At 44.2% G+C, this 21,604-nt stretch overlaps 1 protein-coding gene across 1 annotated transcript in view; it reads left to right on the plus strand.

Moving 5' to 3' along the window:
- Window positions 1-2,902: 2,902 nt before the first annotated feature.
- Window positions 2,903-21,604, plus strand: part of WASHC1 (WASH complex subunit 1) — a 31,966-nt gene continuing 13,264 nt past the window's right edge. Inside the window, exon 1 of the mRNA XM_084273418.1 lies at window positions 2,903-3,072. Within this exon, the coding sequence (XP_084129544.1) occupies window positions 2,924-3,072 (149 nt within the window). The 5' untranslated portion in view covers window positions 2,903-2,923. The remainder of the gene's footprint in view (window positions 3,073-21,604) is intronic.

The following is a 21,604-nucleotide window of genomic DNA, read 5'->3' on the forward strand; positions in this document are numbered from 1 at the left end:
GCTGCTTCCTTCTCTCAGGACACTGGAGGCTGACAAAAAGGAAGGGTTGATCTCACTGGGTGACATCCAGTCCGCTTCCTGGCTTTTGTTTGGAATATTTTGAATTTTCCCTATTAAAGTCTCCCTTGTTCCTGCAGTCTGTGTCTGTTACAGGAAGCAATTCTGCTTTTATTCTAAGTATATGGACAGGCATTTACCTGAAGTGTTTGTGAAACTGGCTTGTTTCGCCTGTTAGCTTGGTCACAAGAGGTAATAAACAGCAGCTGTAGCATGGGGGTTTGCCCCAGTCCAGTCATTCAGTAGGCTGTTGCTGGTTTTCCTCTTTCTTGCTATAAATCTCTTAATTTGTTACCTTCCACAGAAAGAATTGTCTGTTGTATCTGTCTCTGAAAGCAGTTCCAACAGTCTACCACCTTTCTTGGACGTGTTTTTTTGAGAAAGGTGAGAATCTGGGGCTTGCGTGAGAGGCTGTGTTGAGAACCCGTGAAACTGCCGCTTACTGACAGCTGAACTGCGGCAGTGTGAGCAGGAGCACTCGGGGCTTTCCCGCTTTGCTCCACCGCGGTGTGCTGCTCCTCCCTTGGCAGGGGAGCAGTGGGTCCCGAGGAACAGTCTGCAGCTTCTGAATGCGAGGACAGAGAGAGTTCTGTCGTAGCTAGGGGAGTGCTGCTTCAGTGAGTGAGCTTGTCAGTCTGCAGCTGAACTGATCTTGGCTTTAGAAAGGTCACTGAGAGAACCAGGGTTAGTGAGAGTCTGGGAAATCTTACCAGGATGCGTAATCTCACCTGGCCTTGTGAGGTGAAAAGCTTGGCCGCCTCACCCTGCAGGGAAGGGTTACCCTTACATGGTAAGGTTTTGGATAGCAAAGCAAGGTTACGAAGCCCCTTTCTTGCCACTGCTTCCCACTCTGTTTCACAACTGGGCAATTACAGCTGTTCATCTGGCAGCAGTAAATTGGGTCATTGAACTGATCCAAGTTAAAAATAGACATCCCAACCATCAGTAGCACTGATGCAATAGAAGAGTTGTGACCAGTGTCAGGGAGGATCGTACATTTGTCTTGCTGCCAGAACCAAAGCATTTTGTAACCATGCACTTGCTTTGTTATCTGGTTGCTTTGTTCTTCATTGTCAGTCAGACAGTAGGCTTGAAAGCAAAAGGACTCGAGCTTGTCATGGTCATCAGATCAAAAAAATGCCATCTCAAAATTAGCTGCACTCCTCTCAGATTAACTTGTGTGCTTTACAACTCTAGATAATTTCCTGCCAGCTGAATAGGCCCAGTCAAGAAGACTAATCAGTGTGCAAACATTGCTGCTGAAGAGTGTGGATACAGAGCCTGACTGCCAGTGATGCATGAAGTGAACCGGAATACCTGCCGCAGAGACGGGTCTTCTGGTGGCTGGGCTTGATTTTGCAAATTTGTTATCTGTGGAAAGGCTACCAGGTTTCCTCCTCCTTTTACCTCTGAAATGATTCATTATCAAACACCACCACTCCCTAAAAAAACCAAGAAAACCTAAAGCCAACCCAAAACAATAGCCACGTTGCTTTTACAGAGTCTTTCCCAACCTGCTCTGGGAGGATGAGAAAGGACAAATTGGGAGAGGGTGGACAATGTTCCTTAAATGTACAGGAATGGGATCTGATATCTTTCCATTTGTGAAGCGAGACAGGAAATTTAAAGAATGTGTGAAGACCCCTCTCTTTTTCACCTGTTAAGCTGTTGTTTTATGTTGTAACTGTCTCTTCAAGCTTTTATTAAGTTAATTTCTCCAATATGGGCTGTGTTTCTGTTATTCTCATCCCGCTTTGTTATATGGGCTAGAATACAATTTACACACAGCAGTGCTCCCCTCCAGTAGCTCCTGCAGACCTCCAGGTATCATGGACAGCACATGTTGTGTCCTGAGATACCTGTTATCTGATACCTTACTTTTTATCCTCCTTTGTTTTGCTTCTCTGCAGCTTAATGAATATTTTCTCACATGGTTGTACAGTGGTCTGCGTGACAAAACCCTGTAAATGAGCACCTGTAGGCTGTGGTTTTTTGCAGTCTGAATGAGCCAAGACACACAGAGGAAACAAGTTTGAAGGGAGTTGTTTGGGAATTGCTAAGAGAGAGGTGAGCAAGGCTGGCAAGATGGAAGCATGTGTGACGTGTAGCCTCCTGGCTGAGCTGCAGAGCAGTGGTATTGGCCAAGCTGCATCCAGGAGCGTGTATATGCTGATGCTTGTGTTGAACATGACTGAAAGATTCCAGTGACAATTTAGGTTGTATATGTGAAAGAATCCTGAAAAAAGAGTTGTCTTTCAAGATATTTACTAAGGGAAAAAAGTCCAGTCACCAGAAGCAATGAGCAGCTCCTGGGAGTCTCAGAACTCTCATTAACCTACTTGGAGGAAGGGCATGTGTGCACATGCATGCCCTGTAATTTCATAGCTACTGTTCTTGGAAGGGAGTGGTGGTTGTGTTTCTTGAAGCAGAAGTGTAAGATGAAATACTGCATTTTGCTAATAGAGTTGAGTGACCTGAATATATCCGTCTGGAATATGAGGAGGGAGACAGGGTGATCTCTGATGAGTCTTACTGCCACCCTGAACTGACTTTGCTCCAAAGTGTCTTTGTTTTCAGCACAGTACTGAGCAGAGATTTGTTAAATATCATGCTAGAAATAAAATTACGGCTCCCAAGAGCATTCAGATAGGCAAGAGACTCCCACCTTACTGTAGCTGCCTTTGTTTTATTAAAAGTCCAATATGTCAACCTTACTACTTGTGCCTTTCTATTCAGCTCACCGATTCCGTTGCAAACACTTTCCTAAAATAATCAGGGGAGCAGAGTGGAAGTCCCTGAATAAAAGCTGTGATAAAATGGATGTATGTTTACTGCAGTAACCTATTTGCTCTTTCCTATAGGCACAATGGCTACAGTAGCCCAGAAGCACTTTTTGGAAGGGCAGACGTACTCAGTCCCCCTGATCCAACCGGACTTACGCAGGGAGGAGGCTGTTCAGCAGGTGGCAGATGCACTTCAGTACCTGCAAAAGGTGTCAGGTGATATCTTCAACAGGTATGGTGCTGTCATCATGGGAGCTGGGGACTTAGCACTCAGCAGTAGGTAACAGGGTGCTGTCATCAGGTTGCAGCAGTGAAAGGGCATTGTGTTGGCAAGCAGCTGAAGTTCAGAAAAGGGATAAAGGACCAGATGCACTTCAATAAAAGTTTATTGGATTTGGGTTTGTCAGAGTTAAGCATGATGAAATAGCTGCTGTTAGCCAGAGGTTGGTTGTTACTAATTTTTTATTTAGTGGATACTCTCACAGATTGCATTACTACTTCTGCTGCAGTTATCCTTTATTCTTTCTTGTTCATGTTTTAAATGGGAGACTTTGTTATTTAAGTGTCTTGAGTCAGTGTGCTTGGAGCAGTTACCTCTGGGACTTATGAACTGTTCTCTTCGGACTTCTGGTGTTTCACACTTTTTGTATGTCGAGAGGGCCGAGCTCATGAGTGTGTCTGTTCTCGCCACAGCCTCATAATCCATCTATCTCTGGGGATTTGGTCCAAACTTGCCACCTCTTATCTGCAGTCATCTTTAGGGTTGAGTCTGTAACACTACCTAAGCAGCAAATCAGAGAGATTCTTGGGTTTGCTTGCAAATGAGAGTAGATAAAGTGGTGCCTTTTTTCAACTGGTGTCCCTTGAGATGGTGTGCCATATCACTGGTATAGAAACAGGTCAGCATTTATCTTCTCATAGCCTGATTAGCAAAAGCACTTGTTTTGGTTTCAGTGGGGATCATAACTATGTAGTTTAATTAATTATGGTATAAGTAAGACAATGGCGTTCTTTATTCTCTTGAGTTTGTTGGGTTTTGTTGGGGTTTCTTTTAAGGGCAAATTGAAGTTCATCAGTTTTTGACAGTGATACTTTGAAGAGCAGCCTCTGGGGAAAGGGTAGTCACTGGGGCTGAGCTCAGGTGATTGAGAGAGGTAAAAGGCTTTTCACTGGAATAGTCTTTGCTTGGGCAGGGGATGTATGTAAACTGGATTAGGTTGAACACAAGGTCTCATTCTTCCATGTACTTCTCAGTGTGGGAACCCTTCATGATACAAGTCTGGGAGAAGGCTTCCTAGAGCTGCCAGAAACATGTGGAAAGCACCTCTCAAACTTGAGACTGGTTGGTAGTGCTGTCCCTCTTTTGGGGCAAATAAAGCTATTGATAAAACAGGAGTAGGTTTTTTCTCTCTTTTTTTCTTTCGTTCTTTTTTTTTTCCTTTTTTTTTTTCTCTCTTTTTCTACTCACTGCTTTGTAGTGCAGTACCCTGTAATTTCCCTGGGGAGATGAGCCTGCTGTTTTGTATGCAAGACACTGCTGAATCCTGAACAGTGACTGTGATGCTGTTCCCTCATTCCTTGGTGCACTCATGACTTTTAATTACCAATTTTTTCCAACCACAGAGGAGGCTTCGTTGGGCTCTTTGTTTGCTTTGCCTTTCCTCTGAGGTCTTGGTGCTCTGATATAATTAATAGCGATTTAGTAATTATGCAGGTGTCTGATTAAAAGTTTCATAACCTTGGTTGTTCCACGCCAATCAAGGGGTGGAGCTTTCAAGGTGAGAACTTTGCCACTTAGTGAAGAGTGACCTTTTATCTTCCTTTTCCTGAGATAAGGCAGCTCTATCTTCCACTTCCAGGAAGGAGCTGCCTTATCTGGGGAAGCTGACTGTCCTGCTCTGCAAAACAGTGTGGAGAGGAAATCTGTTCTGTGTGGCAGACTGAGCTGTTCAGTGCGTCAAACCCATTGCTTCAGTGCTACAAGGATGCAGATGTTCTGGGGTTGTTTTGTGGGAGCAGTTGGACTGGAACAGTGCTTTCAAGAGTGGCAAGCTGATTTGTAAATTGTTGAAGGTGGAGTGAAAGAGTCACTCTTTCTCTCTATAGAAAGAGGAATCTTTCCACAACCAATTTTTTTCCCTCCTTGTTAACTGAACAGAGTTTCTACTCTTGAGTTGTTGCTGACATGGCAGCTGAGTATGAATTCTTAAAATAGACGTGTCCATCCATTGTGCAAGCAAGGTGAGCTTTTTCTCTCTTTGTCTGGCAACTGTGGTACTGTTGCAGTTGTAAAAGAAATATTCCCTGGGCCAGTTAGTGGCTGTGCAGAAGCAGCAGTGGTGAAGACTGCCTGTGGATTCAGTCTTCTCCAGGGGACGTGAGAAAGACGCATTTGCATTTGGAGAGTCGAGAGAAAGAAGATAAGCAACTTCCTCCTCTTCCCCACAGTTTGAGGGATCTGGGAAACAACCCATGAGACTTGTCTCTGCCAAGCTGTCGTCTTTCCAGATGCTCTCAAACAAGCTGTTAAGTTTAACTGCAGCAAGGTACATGGTGAATGAGGCTCTTAGCAGAGTGTATTAGCTTAAGACCTAAAGCAGACCCACTGGGAACAGCCTCGGAGAGTAGGGCTGGTAGCAGCACAGAGCAGCTAAACCTCCGCTGTACCTTGGTAACTGCCCCAGGGTTGTCTGGAATCAAGAGCAAGCAGGAGGTAACTCAGCATCCTGTTCTGTCATGTTCCCTTGGGAGCAGGGACCCATCCAGCCCTTTCTGTGCGGAGAGCAGCAAAGCACCACACCCTGCACTGGCCTGGGCAGGCTAGTGGCTGCTGGGCCCTACAGGCTGATGTCTTAGGTCTGCAGTCCCATCCTCTTGGGAAGTCCTCTCTTCTTGCTGCTGCAAGTACCGTGAAAAGATCAAGAGGCTGCCCTTACTTTTCCTGGGTTGTGTTTTGGAATACTGGAAGTTTTAACCTTGTGTTAACTGAATTCATGGAATTAATCTGCTGCTGAAACTGCGGTAAAGATCATTTTAGTCACCTTTGGCTACTGAGATTAATACATGTGATTCCTGCTTAAAACTCACATCTGTGTGAGTTTAACTCCTGCACTTTTAAGGAGGGCTTTTTATATAAGTCACAGAAGGCAGAATGACCAAGTTAAATACTCAGTTAGCCATTAGTCTTTCATCTGTTTGTTTCGTCATTACCAAAATTTTCTGGGTGATAGTTTGTGCTGGAATTGTGCACTGTGGCATTTTTATCAGGAATTCTGTTGCAATCAGTACTTCAGGTAGGTGGTTTAGCTTTCCTGAGATGACCCCTTGGATAGCTAGGCTTGCCTTTTGGGATTTCTCAATTTCTGAGAAGAATTTTTCTTGCCAGGAGATGTTAATGGCCTCTAATATGTCAATTCATTACTCAGAGTGTACACTTTTGTGTAACAGATTTGTGGAGAATTACCTGTGCAATTTATCTCATGGAGTGTTATAGCAGTAAAAAGAAAACAAGTATTTGGAGTTAGAATGTTTTTATCAAAGTCCTGGTAGCCTTTCCCTGTGATCCAACCACAAGTTGTACAGCATAAAAAATTTCTCATTATTACATTTTTTTTTTCAGTTCAAGGAAGGATTTCTGGGTTGACCTTTTAAAGACACCTTATTCAGTGTCTTTTGCTTGTCCAGAATAGTGTTTTGCTCAACAGGCATATCCTTCCTGTTCCTCCTCAGTTGGATTCAAATTTATTTCATTTAAATATCTTGAGGGCTTTAATATTATACAAAATGTATAGTTGAAAGCCACACTTCTGAGAAGTGTGAAACATTGTAAAGATATGGCTCGAGAGTTTCCCAAACTATTGGGAAGACTGGAGGTGTCATATGGGGTCAGATCAGCGGGCCTGGAAGCTTGGTAGCAGATGGCAGTAGCAAGCACCTGATGTCCTCAAAAGAGGCGAAGGGATAGTGACTGTTCTGCAGGAGTCCAGATTACAGCTCACTCTGGATGCTGCTAAAATCCCTGAGATTAAAAATACTGCAGGATCTGAGGGCTGGGCTCAGTTCAGATGCCTTGACAGCCCATGGAGTGGGGCAGTGGGTGGGAAGGGGCACAGATAGGGCTGTCACAGCTTGGAATGAGATGGGAATGGTAGCAAAGAGGAGACTGAATGGTATTAAGTCATTATAAGATTATTCCTTCCAAGTGAAACAAACATAGTGGACAGTTAGCAAGACAGGATTCTTGCTCAGCTCAGAAAAGACTAAAAAGCTCTGTCCTTTGGACATTCAGATACTAAATGTGTACTTTGAAGGAGAGGAACAGGACACTAAATTTGATTCTGCCAGTGAGATGCTCTTCACAGCATTGTCATTGAAATATAGTGGTGGTTACTTAAGCCTTTGCTCCAAGTCTACTAACAGCTTTTCAACATCAGTTTTGTCCACTGGCAGTCTGTTTATCTGGAATCCCACTCCCCCAAAAGGAGGGTGATCAGTCTGTTCTGCATTAAGTGATTGAAAGGCCGGTTTGAACTTGAGAAGAGCGCTGTAATACACCAGCAAGGCCTTCAGTATAGTTTAAAATGAGCAATTTAAAGAAATGATTGAAGTGCTTCACCTTCTATATCCTCCTCCAAGCAGATCTCAGCTATTCACACTAATAGCAGGTCTGCGAATAGAGGTGCATTTTAATGAATAACTGCAAGACTGTGCCAGCATTAATGCAGGATATTTCTCAAACGATAATGTGAGGCTGTGTTGGCTACATAAAATATTCTGTGGGGAGGAAGGGCTCTTAATGCTTGGTTCTACCTCTGAAAAGCAAATGATGGAATATTGTGTCCAGGATGCTGAAATGGCCATCCGGGACCACAAAGGAAATACAAGCTTTCCCCATATCCTCAGTCACTAAAAATAGATTGAGGGGTTTAGGTGCAGTCATGCTAAACTGCTGATGTATCAATTTGCTGCAAGTAGTGAGAAACTAAAGTGTAATGCAGAAGTTACCATAGCGGTGTTCTAACCCGGTATTAGCCTCAAAGATGCTCCGCAAAGCGGGCAGGCAACGATTTTGGGATTTTTAGAGCTCTGAAAGGACTCTTTCTGCTCTTACAGGGCCTTTCATGGTAGTGGAGTGTGTGATACAGGTTGATCAAAACAGAGGGCATGTGCAATAGGAAACGCAAACAGTAGGGAGAAACTTAAGTAATTTTGGTATGTGTGGTCTGTTGGTTTATTTGTTGGGGGTTTTTTTGACCTTGACAAGATTGTTGCAGAAAACTCAATATTGAGTAGTAGCTTTCACGTTACGGTGAGCTAATGTTTTCCCTGGTCCTTAAAGACATGGCAAGACCAACTCCTAGATTAGAAAGCAGGAAGAAGTCTCAGATGCACCTACCTATGGAAGTGCAACTTGGTAGCTAGAAAAATACCTGGCATAATATGCATTGTGGCTTGCCTGAATCTGTTCCTTTCTCTCTGGACAATTTTTATTCCACTTTTTCAGCTCTGGGGAGATCAGATCCATTCTGGATTTGCTACTCCTGAAGGGTAAAGCAATGATACCAAAAGGGAACAGAGAGACTCAGGGTTGCTGTTGCTGTAAAGGAGGGCATTGCTTTAAAGGTATTTTGTTTATTTTTTTCACTCAGTAGTGAGAGAGGGGAAGGCACACCTTAGCTTCTAGAGGATTGGTTATGACAACACCAATCATTTGTTACAGGGATGTTGCTGTCTACAACTGTATGATGTATTCGATTTCCTGAAAAGAGGTATTCCGGAAAAGTCTGTGATGAACCTTACACACTTAATAAAAACAAGTTCTTGATAGCACAGGAACTTGTTGTTATGCAGCCTCTGTTCATGCAGCAGAACTTTGTGTCTTGAAGAAAATCATTAATCAAAAAACCCCAAACATTTGGTCTAATCACATGCAGTTCATAATGGCTGACTTAATTTTCTTTGCTTTTTGTTCGTATTTTTATGTGTCTGTGGGCCAAAATCAATTTACTGTCATCTGTAGACTCCCTGTGGCTCAGCAAAACTTTTCTAAAATATTTCAAGAGCTATGATTTTGACAGGAGAGATGCCACATGTAGTAGCTACCATTGTTTATTATTCACAGGCCATGTTCCAAAGCACATAAAGCCAAATTCAAAGCCATCTATGGAAGTAAAGCCTGTCATAGGAAGAGGCATAGGAAACAAATGTTAGACCTGTTTGTGGAGGTGAGAAGTAATTATCTTGATAAACGTTGCCTTCTTTCACCAATGATTATTTTAAAGCACAATTTGAAGACAGAGCTGTGACTGAGTTGAAGGATGGATCGCTCTGTGTACCCCCAACTGCTATAAATTGCTTTAAACTTTTATGAGCTATCTTGTGACAGAAAGTACAGAGGTATAATTACCCCTGCTTTTAGTGATTTAAGAAGTGGAAGCCCAAGAGGACTTCTCTGCTGTTGACAAGAAATAACTTTTTGCTTACTGAACTGTTTCTGGATGGAAAAAGTAGCGTGTGAATAGTCTGGAGCACGAGCACTATACAGCTGCAGTGAAATAACCTCCTTGGAAGCTGACTGCAGTAGGGTCTGAACCAGCCAATGCTCGTGGAGGTTTATGGACTTAGGAAATACTGCTTGACGCATTAATGCAGTGAGGTTTTAATGGCTCAGAGTTGTAATATCCTAGAGCATGAGAGTAACATATCCAGAAATAATAAGGGTGATGTATCCATAATGGTCTAAAGGTACATGAAAAGAGAAAGCAGGCTTTTCTGTATGGTGAGAGTACTGACAGCCCTTTGAGAAAGAAGGGAAATAATTTGGTAGGGGGTAGAAATGGTGGTGACGTCCTCCTTACCACATGCCAAAAAGACATGTTCCAGAGAGCAAGGCAAGTTTTTACAATGGGACCAAGCTTCCACCTTTGCGTGTTTGTTTTCAGTCAACTCTGAAACCAAAACTGCATGGGCATGTTGACACCTTTTCTAGGCTCATCTCTTGCACGTTCTTTCAGAGATACTATGACACTGCACTATCCAAAGAGGCATTCCTTTCCCCTCAGCCCTTTACCACAAGTATTTCCTCTCTGGAAATACCCAAGGAGAAGCAGATCATAACAGCAAGTCGCAACAGAAGAAATGGTCCCTTTTTTCTAGTTTCTTAGCCTGTAGCAGTGGCAGTAATTTTCAGATTCTCCCACTCTTTTGGACACAATTGCCTTCTCAACCAGCTTCAGACACTGAACTCTAACACGTGTTGGAGTCATTTTCTGTTCCTATGGACAGTATGTCTACTCAGTCAGCCTTGGAGGAAGAGATTCAAGTAAGTCACTTTTTGTTTTATAGGCATAACTTCCATCAGGCATCTAGGGTGGAGAAAACTGTCTGGAAAATAACACTGAGTGGCTTGAAATGTGTATTACAAGCTCCCTTCTGTGTAAGGGGGAGTGTGCACACTCAGTCAGGGGAGTTGCTGGAGAAAACACAAGTACCAAAGGTCTGTTCTTCACACTTCACTGGCAGATTAAATTCTCCTTTCCTGGTCCTTTTTGACTAGCCATGGTGCTGTCACTGGGCTTTTCCAAGTGGGCAAGGGTAGAGTTTGGGTGTAAATGCATCTGACAGGTAAGACAGAGCCGTGCTTTTAGAGACAGCAGAATTGGAGCCTTGCAGAGGCTAATGAAAGAGTTCCTGTTTTTCTAGCATGTAAATCCTCCAGAAAATAATTTTAGTGAGGGAATCCACCATGCTGTGCCATTAGGGAAAGGAGGGGATAAAAATTATTTTTGGAGCCAGGGATGAAAGATTTGGATGGTAAAGTATGTTAAAGAGAAACCCCAGGTGGGTAATTTAATATCTTCTGAGTTCTTCCATTCTTAATTTATCCAAGAATACAATCCTTATTCTGGATTAATGTTCATTTTAAAATGCAAATACCTGGTTTTACTTTATTTCTAGGACTTCCATTTTAGATCCACCATCAAAGCTGAATAAGAAGGATGCTTGATGGGCTTAAGAGGCGTTAACAGGACATTCCTTTGAGAAGAAAAAGTAAAGTGCAGCAGCAATAGCCTTTCTGACTATCTGTTAAATATATATAACATGCCAGTCATTCCAGTAGTCGAGCACCAAGAAACTAGAAAGTTTATGGTCTCCATGGTTCAGTTGTCTCTGTCACCTGGGCCCAGTGACTGGTTTTCTTCCCCTCTGACTTTTTTTCTTTGTCTCCTTTTTTCTCTATCTCTCCCCCCTCCTTTCTTTTTTCCTCTCTCTCCCCCTCCCTCCTTTTTTATTTCTCCACCCTTTCCTTTTTTATCTCTCTCTCTACCCCCCTCCTTTTTTTTTCTCTCTCTCCCTCTCTCCTTTCCCCCTTCAACAGCATTATTATGACAGTGACATCATCAATTTTGTTGATTCCAGAACAAATTCAGACTTCGTATGCCCTGGGAGGGAGGGTGAGAAGCTCCCAACATCCTGTTGGATTACTGAGCAGGCATGGAGTTTTCTTTTTTTCTGTCTAGCACACAGACAATTTAGGGGATAAAAGAAAAAAACCAAATGACAAACACCCCCACAGCCAAAACCATGCCCTTCATTATGTGTCCTGTTTACTTTTGGCTGGGACGGGGGGATTAGCGGCGGCAAAAGGCACTGGTCCGTGAGAGCACTTACTGTGTGCATATGTCATGGGGTGAGTGGTTAGGCCATTAAATTTTATGAATTTCCTGTCCTGGCAGTTTTGGGGGTAGGGGAGGAGATTGGAAAGGCATCCCTGGCCCGGTTCTGGCCAGGCCAGGCCAGAGTTAGCTCCCCGAGCATCCGGCACCGGTGAGCCGAGCTGGCCCGGCTGTTTCCACACCACCTGACCTCAGGCCCTGTAACAGGGGCTGGTGGGGAGGGGCGGGTCCGTGCGGCCCCAGGGCACTCTGAGTGCGGTCAGTAACCTCTCCTTAGCCCAACCCGCGGGGCTCTGTCTGTTCCTCCTCCGGGGGAGGGGGCAGTGAGCCCTGGGGGCAGAGCCACCAGAGTGCTGTACAAATTTGTTCGGCTATTATTGTGAAGCTACTATTTCCATTCTTAACGACTATTCCCTATGTCGGGAAGATGAGTTTTAAGAGGGCAGTGAGGAAAACGAAATAGTAAGTCCAGACCTGCTCTAAAGGTGATGCCTGATCACTGATGTGCCACAGACCATTTCATTGAAATGACAGAGCAGTTCAAGCAGAGAGACATCTGCTCTTTGGTACTGTTAGAAAAATTTCTGCCCGGGGCTCAAAGTTTGTTGCTTTTTTTTTTTTTGAAAAGTAACTAGAAATACTTCAAGAAAGTAAGAAATTGCTGTAATCACTCAGGAAAGGTGTTAGATGGATAACGTGTAATAAAGAGTTTTTCTTATTTGTTGAAGAACCACTTATGCTCAAATTAGCTTGTTGATGGGCATATCATAGAAGGTGCCTTTTGAGATTTGAGGGTGATTGCGATTGATTGTAGGAAAATGGAGAAGTAACACCAAACAACCTCTGTGTTTTTGAAGAACAAATATTTTGAAATTAAAAGTTCCATTTACAAAAAATACAGAAAGAAATCTTCCTGCTAAGAGGAGGAGAAGACCTGTTTTGAAAGAGAAGGATCTGCTGTGAGAATTTCAAATTGGAAACATGCATGGGAAAGCAAAAAGAGATGTAGTTAGTAATGAGGCTTTGTGGTGGTTTGACCCTGGCTGGAGGCCAGATGCCTACCAAAGTTGCTCTATTACTCCCCTTTTCAGCTGGACAGGGAAGAAAATGTATATTGAGGGTCTCAGGAGCCGAAATAAGGACAGGGAGAGAGAATTCTGCAACTAGTGTCACGGGTAAAACAGATTCAACAGAATAAAGGACAGAAAACGCTCTGATTACACTGCAGTGCACACCCAGTGACACCAGAGTTGGGTAATGAGAAGTGCGACCAGATCTTTAAGCACCTTCCCCCACCCCTCCCTTCATAGCAGACTGCACTTTAGTCATGATTTCTCCCCCTTCCTCCCCCCTAGGGTGGCACGGGGAGGGGCCAGGAATGGGGGTTTGTCAGTTCCTCATGAGTTTTTTTCCTTCCTAGCTGGGGGTGTCCTTCCTCACATCCTTCTCCTGCTCCAGCCTGGGGTCCCACCCATGGGAGACAATCCTCCATGAACTTCTCCAACATGAGTCCTTTCTGTTGGGGCTTCAGCTCTTCAACGGCCTCAGTGTGGCTCCCTTACATGTGGTACCAACCTTCAGGCCCAGACCACTCCAGCCTGGTCCCCCACAGAGTCACAAGCCCCCAGCAAGCCTGCTCCAGCATGGGTTGGTCTCTCCAGGGGCTGCAGGTTTCGCTTCCAAGAGCTTGATCTAATGTGGGCTTCCCGTGGGGTCACAGCATCCTTCAGGTGTCACTACCGACTCTGGCATGGAGTCCTCTACAGGCTGCAGGTGGGGTCTCTGCTCTCTGTTATCATCCATGGGCTGCAGAGGGACAGCCTGCTTCACCATGGTCTTCTCCATGGGCTGCAAGGGAATCTCTCTCTTTTACCTGGAGCACCTCATTCCCCCCCCCCCCCCCCTTCTTCCTAGACCTTGGTGTCTGCACTGTTTCTTAGATCTCACTTCTTTCTCTGGTGGCAAAAGGTGGCTTTTTGCAATTTCTTTCCTCTTAAATGTGATTCCCAGAGGCTCTGTGACTGTCACTGATGGGCTTGGCCTTGGTCAGTGTCAGATCCAGCCTTGAGATGGCTGGTGTTTGCTCTCTCGGGCCTGCAGAGAGCTTCTGGCTGCTTCTTGCAGAAGCCACCCCTGCAGCCCCCCTCCTCTACCAGAACACAAAAGTACAACAGGCTTCATAAATAGCAAAAGGCTGATAAACTTTCTCAGAAACAGTTACCTTATGTGGTTGGGCTTGTTTCGGCTGTAGTAAAATTTGGGGAAATCTTGGGAATTGGCACTGCTCCTCACAAGGTGCTGAACAGAAGCTGTGAGTAGCAATGCTCGCATGGGTGGAAGGAGCTAATTGAAAGAAATTTGGTTGAGTTGTAAGCTGTTGTAAGTGCAGTGATTGCTGCAGCAAATACAACAAGCGGAAGCACAGTATTGAGAACTAACCAGAATGACCTGGAAACTGCAAGTCATCCTTCAAAAGCTAGTTAGGTCATTCACCAAGTTTCGGATGACAACCTCTTTAGGTTGGGACAAGGTAAGGAAATACAGCAGAGGCAGATCCTTATTACAGGGTGGAAGTCAGAAACTTGGAGTTACAAGAAGAGATGAAGTGTATTTGTTTTCAAGAGTGTCACAGTAGATGAAACAAGCTATTTATGGTACTAAGTCCTTTTTCTTAGATAGGCTTTCCTTCTCCTGAATATGCAGCTCCAGTTTTGGAGGACAATGTTTTTCCTAGAGACTGATTTTAGTTGGTGACTGTTTTTACTAGCTTGTAAATGTAGTATCTGTTATTGAAAAGGGGACTGAAGGCCTCAAGTTGTGGTGTACAATTCAAATTCTGTGCTATTGCCATCAGCTGCTGGGAAGTGGGGGAAATTTCAAGCCAATACTTTAAAGCCAAACTTTACCTTCACATTTCTGTCTTAAATGTGGGGAGATCATGTATTTTGGATCCAGAGAACAGAAGTGTTGATGGAGAGAATGGTCAGTGTTTTGCATCAGTGCTTACTGGTTGCAGTTTAGTCTTGAGAGCAGCAGTGGGACAGATTTGGCAATGAGAAGGCACTAAAGAGTGTAGAAGTACTCACACAGGTGGTCTTAAACTGCAACTAAAACAATCACTGAAATGCATATGTTAATTCCTGTGAATCAAAGCAAAAATAGTTTAGATTAGTGAATAACAGACTGAAAATCTGTTCTGCTGGGACTGTACTGTGAATTTCCCCAAGTTTACTTTTTCACAGAGGACAAACAATTCCATTCTTGGTGTCACAAGCAACTGAGACTTAATTAACACCTGGAAATTGCTTTGAGGTCTTTGGGTGGAAAGCTATGAAGTTCTAGTGATATTTGATTAAATGCAAAGGAAAGCAATGCCTTTCTCAGAGACTGATTAGAGTCTGAACTTCTATCCCAAGGAGTCATTTTCTGCTCTGGTTGCAGGCGTGTTTTGAGCAGCATTCCTCTCAATGACAGTGACTGTTTTGGTAGTGGAGATAAACAGCCTCAGAGCAGTGTTTGTGCTGCATGTGATGTTCCAGTGATCCACCAGGAGCTCAGCTGACCTGGTCTGTTCAGCCTGACATCAGGGCGAGCCCCGCAGTGCAGCCTTTAGGGATGGTCACTACATCAGTTCTTCTCACATGTGCGCAGCGGCTGCCCCTCACCATGAAACTGTCCTAAAACCATTTGGAAAGCATGGGGGAAAGCTAGGAGTAAAGAGGAACTTCCTGATCTTCTGATACAACCCAGGTCGTCCTCTTGTTCTTCAGCACTGGGTCGATGTGGACTGACTTGCCAGAGGAGAGGAGGGCTCTGCAAATGTCGCTCTTTCTTCCCACGTGATGTGGTGAGGGATCTTTGGCTTGAGTGAGGCATGGGCTAAAAAGTCTGGTCAGGCTGCTCTGGTGTTGCTACCTTCAGGTGAAGCTTAGAAGAAACATCAGTTTTGGCTGGTGGCTCAGGCAGTGCCACCTGGGAGAAGGTACAGATCAGACATTTAAATCCATGCTGACCTGTCTCCTGTGACTACCGCTGATAGGAAATGCTGATGAAGAGTGAACTGAAGTGTTGTTTGTGTAGAATCAGACATGGTGCCAAAATGAAGGTTGGGAAGGAGTTGCTTCTACACTCGGGGACCCAGAGGAATCTCAGACCTTTCTAAAGGTGTTTGCTCTCCCTACTCCCCAGTAACACTCACCATGGGGTCACCTGGGCATTTCCCTGCTACTTAGCTTTCCTGTGCCTCTGTGTGGTGATATGTTTGTTGTTCTGTGGGGACAAGGGTACTCTAAGAAAGGAGCTTTGATGGGAGTAAAGGAAAGCTTAATGCTCATGTACACAGTTGATTAATTTAAGGTTACAAGTGCCAAAACACCTTTTAAGCTGTCTGCCAAATATAATCCATATCATCAGACAACACAGAAATAAAACTTACTTGTGACAGCCTCGTAAAATTCTGTCCAAACAGGATTACTTTTCCTTTCAATAGTTATTTAAAAAAAAAAAAAAAAAGGAAAAACCTAGCACTTACAGCTATTACTATAAAAGATTGAGCTTCAGTGAGTAAATAATTGTGACAATTCTGCAAGGATGAGTGAAGACTATATAGATAACAAACCAGTTACTTGTACTTACAGCACTTGCTGCTGGTTCTCAAGCCTGTTCCTCTGGAAAGCAGCTCCACGGTGTTGGTGACTATCTGCCCCCACAATGCTAGTGGAGGAACTCAAAAGGTCACCTGTGAAACTCCAGCAGTAATGGTAGAAGAACCAGTTTTCCCCCATTACTTCTTTTAGATCATCCTTCCCAAGTTGTTGCAGGGATGGTAGAATCTGTTGTGTTTTATGTCTTAATGCTATTAATGGCAAAGTAGCTTGACTGAAAATAGCCTGTAAAGGTTAAATAGAAGATCTAATTGTGTAACTTACTTACAAACACAGACTTTCTTCTAAAAAAAAAAAAAAAGGGAAGCCTGCCCGCTTTCAGATGAATCAGTGATGAAAGGCAAGAACTTATTTGTGACCTTTTTAAATTTTTTGTTGTTTAAAAGCAGAGGAAAAAAGAAAAATTGCTTTTCTGGGGAGGAGAGAACAAGCTGCAGGGGAAGAGGGAGGAGGATGCTGTGATAATAGGTCAAAATTTTAAGTTTCCAGTTTTACATAAACTTAATTCACAGTAAAGGAAACAACTTGTGAAATGAGAGATTAAAACTCAAATTATTTTTGTGAGAGAACCTGACCTGTAGAGAGTGGTGCATGCCAGATCCTGCTGAGGATAACCTGGCAACCTTGATCACCCTCCGATCTGAAAAGCCGTTCGGCATCATGGGAGTGAGGCGATATGTGAATGCTGAAACACCTGCAAATCAGACTCAAGGAGCAATCAAAGTGTGATAAACATTAATTAGTATAATACCCAAACCCTTAATGGAGGAAGGAATGTTGATTACACTGTCTCACTTGGGATTTCTTTCTGTCAGAGATGGTGTGCGATGACAGTTTCTGATTACACTTACTCAGACACGAAGACTTTTAAAAACTGCTCAAATATGAAGGAGAGAGAAGAGCAGAAAGCAAACAAGTTGATCTTTGAGTGGTTGAATGTATTTGACTTTTTATAAAAGCATCCATTTTTGCTTTCTGCCTTCCAAACTTTGGAGGCAAATTGGCATTGTGAACTTGCTTTGAATGTTTCCCTGGACTGCTGTAAATGGTGGATGTCTGAGCAGCCTTCCCTTTGCTCTCTCCATCTTCATCCTGCGTTGTTGGTACTGTGTGGGAGTGGGGAGAGGAAGGCTCAGGCTTCTCCCAGTGTATTGCACCAGCATTGCTGCTATTCTCTGAGCCAGCCTACCACAGCGTGTAGGAACTTCTGTGTGCTGTAAGGGTGCGTGTAAAGCACACTCTGGTGCCTCCTAAAACAGTATCCTTTGTTACCCAGCCAGAACACACTTAGATAGTTTGGCCTGGCTATCTGGGCCTGCTTCGGTCTAGTAGACTGTGCATCGAAGACTTCAGTTAAGGGTACCTGTGGTGATGTGTTGGTGTTTCCTCATCACTTCAATAGCCTGAAGAGCCATAAAAGCCCATGGCCTTTTCAAGAAGATTCTCAAATTGAAGCTTTGAGTTTGAGATTTTCTTCTTCTCCACAGCATACAAACAGAAGAGAGCAGTGGCTTGCCTCTGGGTCCCAGGAAAGAAGCTGATGAGGAAGTGTCTTGGTAGCCTGAGAAAGTGGACATTTAGCTCCCACCACGTTCTCCTGTTGCTTTCATAATGGGATGATGTCTCCCCTCCACTGGGGGGTAGCATGTCCTGATGTCACCAGTGGTGTTCTCACTTTTGGAAACCCATTGAAACTTGTCCTAGAGGTTTACTGGTATCTCGTTCATCAGCAGAGGTATTGTGCTGGTTTTGGCACTGGTGCTGCTGAAGGATGAATGGCAGCTGGCACTGTTAGCTGCCTTGTTACCAAGCTCCAGTACCAGCTGCTTGGAGAGTCTGGGGTTGTAATAAAACCCAAGAACCATAAACTCCTTCCCTTCTAATTCATGCCTCCTGCAGTAAGGGAGGAATTTAATAAAAGCATGCTTTAAAAAAAAAAAAATTAAAAGGCAGCTTAACTTTTAGGCAGAAAGTCAAGGTTTTATAGAACAAATTTACCATATGTACCCTGAAGTTTAGAACAGCAATGCCAAACATCCCCCTGCTATCTCTCAGGGCTGAAGCTTGGACTGGGAGGAGACCAGGAGCTTGACTGGCTGTGATGTGTGCAATCCTCATTTAAGGAAAAAATCATTTAATACTTTGGCTGCCTTATCCTCCTGTGCAACTTCATTTCTCATTCTGCTCTGTAATGTTCTTTCTCCTTGGTTGATTGCTTACCTTTGTACTTCAGATATGAAATTGAAGTTCTTTGGTATTCTAGAGAGGTTTGTTCCCAGTGTCTCCTGCCTTGCCTTTCTTGTTCATCTTGGTGTGGAGCTTGCCTCTTCTCTCTCCTGCTTCCCAAGTTTTGTTACCCCTGTCACTTGTGGGTGATGTATATGCTCAACAAAACTGTGATGCTTCCTTCAGCTGAGTTTTGTCTTGCTCAGACACCTTTCTGGGCATCTTTCAGGCTGTCTTTAAACCTCTTCTGATTTTAAACCTTTCTCTGATGCTGTATGTTCCCTAGAAAATATAGAAGATAGGAGTCATAGTTCTTTTCTGGCATACTGGAGTGCTTTGAGACCCTCATAGACCTATAGTATTATTGCCAGTGCTGACAACTGACAGGCAGCAGCCAGTGTCCTGGATACCAGGTTCCTAAAGCCTCAAATCTTTTTCCTGTGGGTGTAAGAGAACAACAGTTTTTCCTCATGAGCAGGCACAGACACGGCAGTAGAGGCCTTTCGGTAGCTGCCTGAATATAGATAGGATTTATCGGAGGAGTTGTAACAGGAACCAGTCTGATCTGAGGCTGGAGATGGGATGGGGCCAGCAAAGGAAGCAGCAAGGTGGGAGGAAGTATTCCTGGGACCTGCTGGGTGTGTTGGGGAGAGTTGCCTGTAAAATGGGGAGGAGCTGAAGACTGCAGGGGGCTTTTGGAGAAAGGAAAAACGAGATCTAAGTTGGGGGTGTGGTGCAGGGGGCTTGACTGCAAAAAGATTACAGAGGGACAAGAGAATGTGAAAGTTTGAATCAAAGCAGCTGAAAGATTTGCTTTAATATCTGCTTAGATCAAAAATAAAAGTCTGTGTGGATTAAGAGATAATCCACTAGATAGATTTAATCTGCCACATGTATTACTTCCCCAAAGAAAAGCCCTGGGAGGGGAAGGTTGGTTGGTTCCGTGCCCAGGGTTTGAAAGCAGGTGATACATTCTCTTTTATTCTGTAGGCCCCCTTGTCCCCTTTGTGCCCAAAGGGAGGGGCTGTTGCTGCATGCCTCCTGCTCCTTTGCAACTCCAAAGTCACATTGAATCTGACTAAAGGAGTTTCTCAAGCAGAAAAGAGCACCCAGAGCGAAATAGCACAGCAATGACTAATAGGATAGGCACGGGGTAAGTTGAGAAGCCGATGGTGGGTGGTTTTGACTGTTTGAGCAGGGTTCTGAGGGGCAGTAATGGGCCGTTTTATTAACACTTCCCCCTCCTGTCCCCATTCCAATTGCCTTTCAAGCCAATGCTACTCAGTAGCGTGTTCCTCCTTCAATGGTCTGAACAGCACCTTGCTTCAAACACTGGCCCCTGAAACCCTTGGCAACAGCCCTCTCCGCAACCTCCTGTTTCCTTTCTTTGCAAAAGCCAGGTTGGCTCCTCGCAGTTCAGTTTCCCCAGCAGTAGAAATACCAAAGCTGCTGGAGGACACATGAACATGAGATGCTTTTCCCCATGTGTTTTTTCTGTATCAGTGTGGTGTGCTGTCTCTCTTGACTAACGTGTGCAGCTGCATCTTGAACTGCACGTTCAGTTTACGTGTGAAATATTCCGTCACCTGTAAATGTGATGGAATTTGGATTAGTTGGACTAGGGAGGGGGTGTTATTTTTTTTTCAGTTACCTTGTTCAGCAACAGATAAATTAATTCTGTAGACTGGTGTGGTCCTGCATCTCTGTACCACCTCAGGTGAAGGTTTTTGGAGGATCTAAGTTCGGTCAGTGGGCTTTGGCCTGTCAGATCCTAGAGTAGAAGATCCCAGGAGAAAGTACAGGGTGTCTCTGAAAAGAGCCATCATGGCTTGGAACACCTGAGCTGGCACTGGACAACTTCCCCAGCCTGTGTGCCTGGGACTGTCCTGTTCTGGGTGAATGTAATCTCTCTGTTATATTTGGTGGGCAGAAGGGATGGATGAAGCTATATATAGATGTCTTCTCTCATTCCCTTCTGGATGTATCGTTGCTGTTGCAGCTAGTGCCCAGCAATTGCAGTCTGTTTCTAGGGATGCCTCCTTTTTCAGAGAGGTTCCAGCAAACCTCGAGTGAGAGAGATGTACATGGTGCTGAGAGGTGATTTGCTTTCTGTCCCTCCCCAGGGCTGTCCACCTGCTGCAGGAGGTGTTTGTACTCTGGCACCAAGAAGCACTTTTTAACAGTCAGTGGGCAGCTTGTGTGTAGCAGGAGTTATCGGGTGACTTAGGGGAGGTGTGTTAAATGTGGGAGTGGTTAAGGGTGAAAGATAAGGATAAGTGGGATTCCTCAAAGACTCCTGTGCTGCTTCACGTCTAGAAAAAGAGTGTGGAAAGGGAGAAGAGGTGATAGCTGGTAAGGCAGTGGGGATAATGTGGGACTGGAAAGGGAGTGAGTGGGAGCATTTGACTGCCTCACTCAACCCACTCACCTTCATGGAGTGGGAGGGAAGAGAATGGTTTCCAGGCCTGAGCTTGAATAACACTTCCTTCTGGGAGAGGAACCTGTGCCTGGTCAACCCCTGAGAATTGTTTTTGGGATTCAGCAGGGCATTGGATAAAAGGCAATTGATACCTTGCTTTTATTTGGAGCTTCAGGAAAGCTTTGCTGAGCTCTTGTAGGAGAAAGGTCTACTCACGGGTGAGAGGGAAAATTACATCATTGATTTGAAGGAGAGAGGCAAAGCAGAAATAAAGGACTTTATTTTTTTTTCTTTTTTTTTTTTCTTTCCAGCTTTGAAGGAAGTAAAAATAGTCAGATGCCCCCAGGAGCAGTGCTGGAAATAGTGCCAATTGATACAATTATGAAACCTCTAGAAAAGAGGTGAACTGTGAGGTGGGAGAATATGCTGGGGAGAGCAGACTTAGGTCCTTCAGAGACATCTCACACTTTCACAAAAGAAGGCAATGGGACAGCCCTGTGACACATGAAATTTGCTGCAGACAGGTGCTAGGAAATGCACGCTGAAAGGAACAACGGAAACTACTCTGAGAACCTATCAAGTGTATAAGTGATGTGTACTTACTCCACTGAGACAGAGGGAGGGTGTGGGAAGGAAATCTTGAACAGATTTGTACTTGGTGTTGGTACAAAATACAAGCTGTTAGGCTGTATTTAAAATAAAAGGATGGGGAAATGGAGAATAATTCTGAGGGAGTCTCATGAGGTTCAGTTTTGCTCATCTCCTACTCCAAAAAGAATA

The sequence above is a fragment of the Gallinula chloropus genome, assembly GCF_964237585.1.
Source record: "Gallinula chloropus genome assembly, chromosome: 1".
NCBI classification, from domain to species: Eukaryota; Metazoa; Chordata; class Aves; order Gruiformes; family Rallidae; genus Gallinula; species Gallinula chloropus.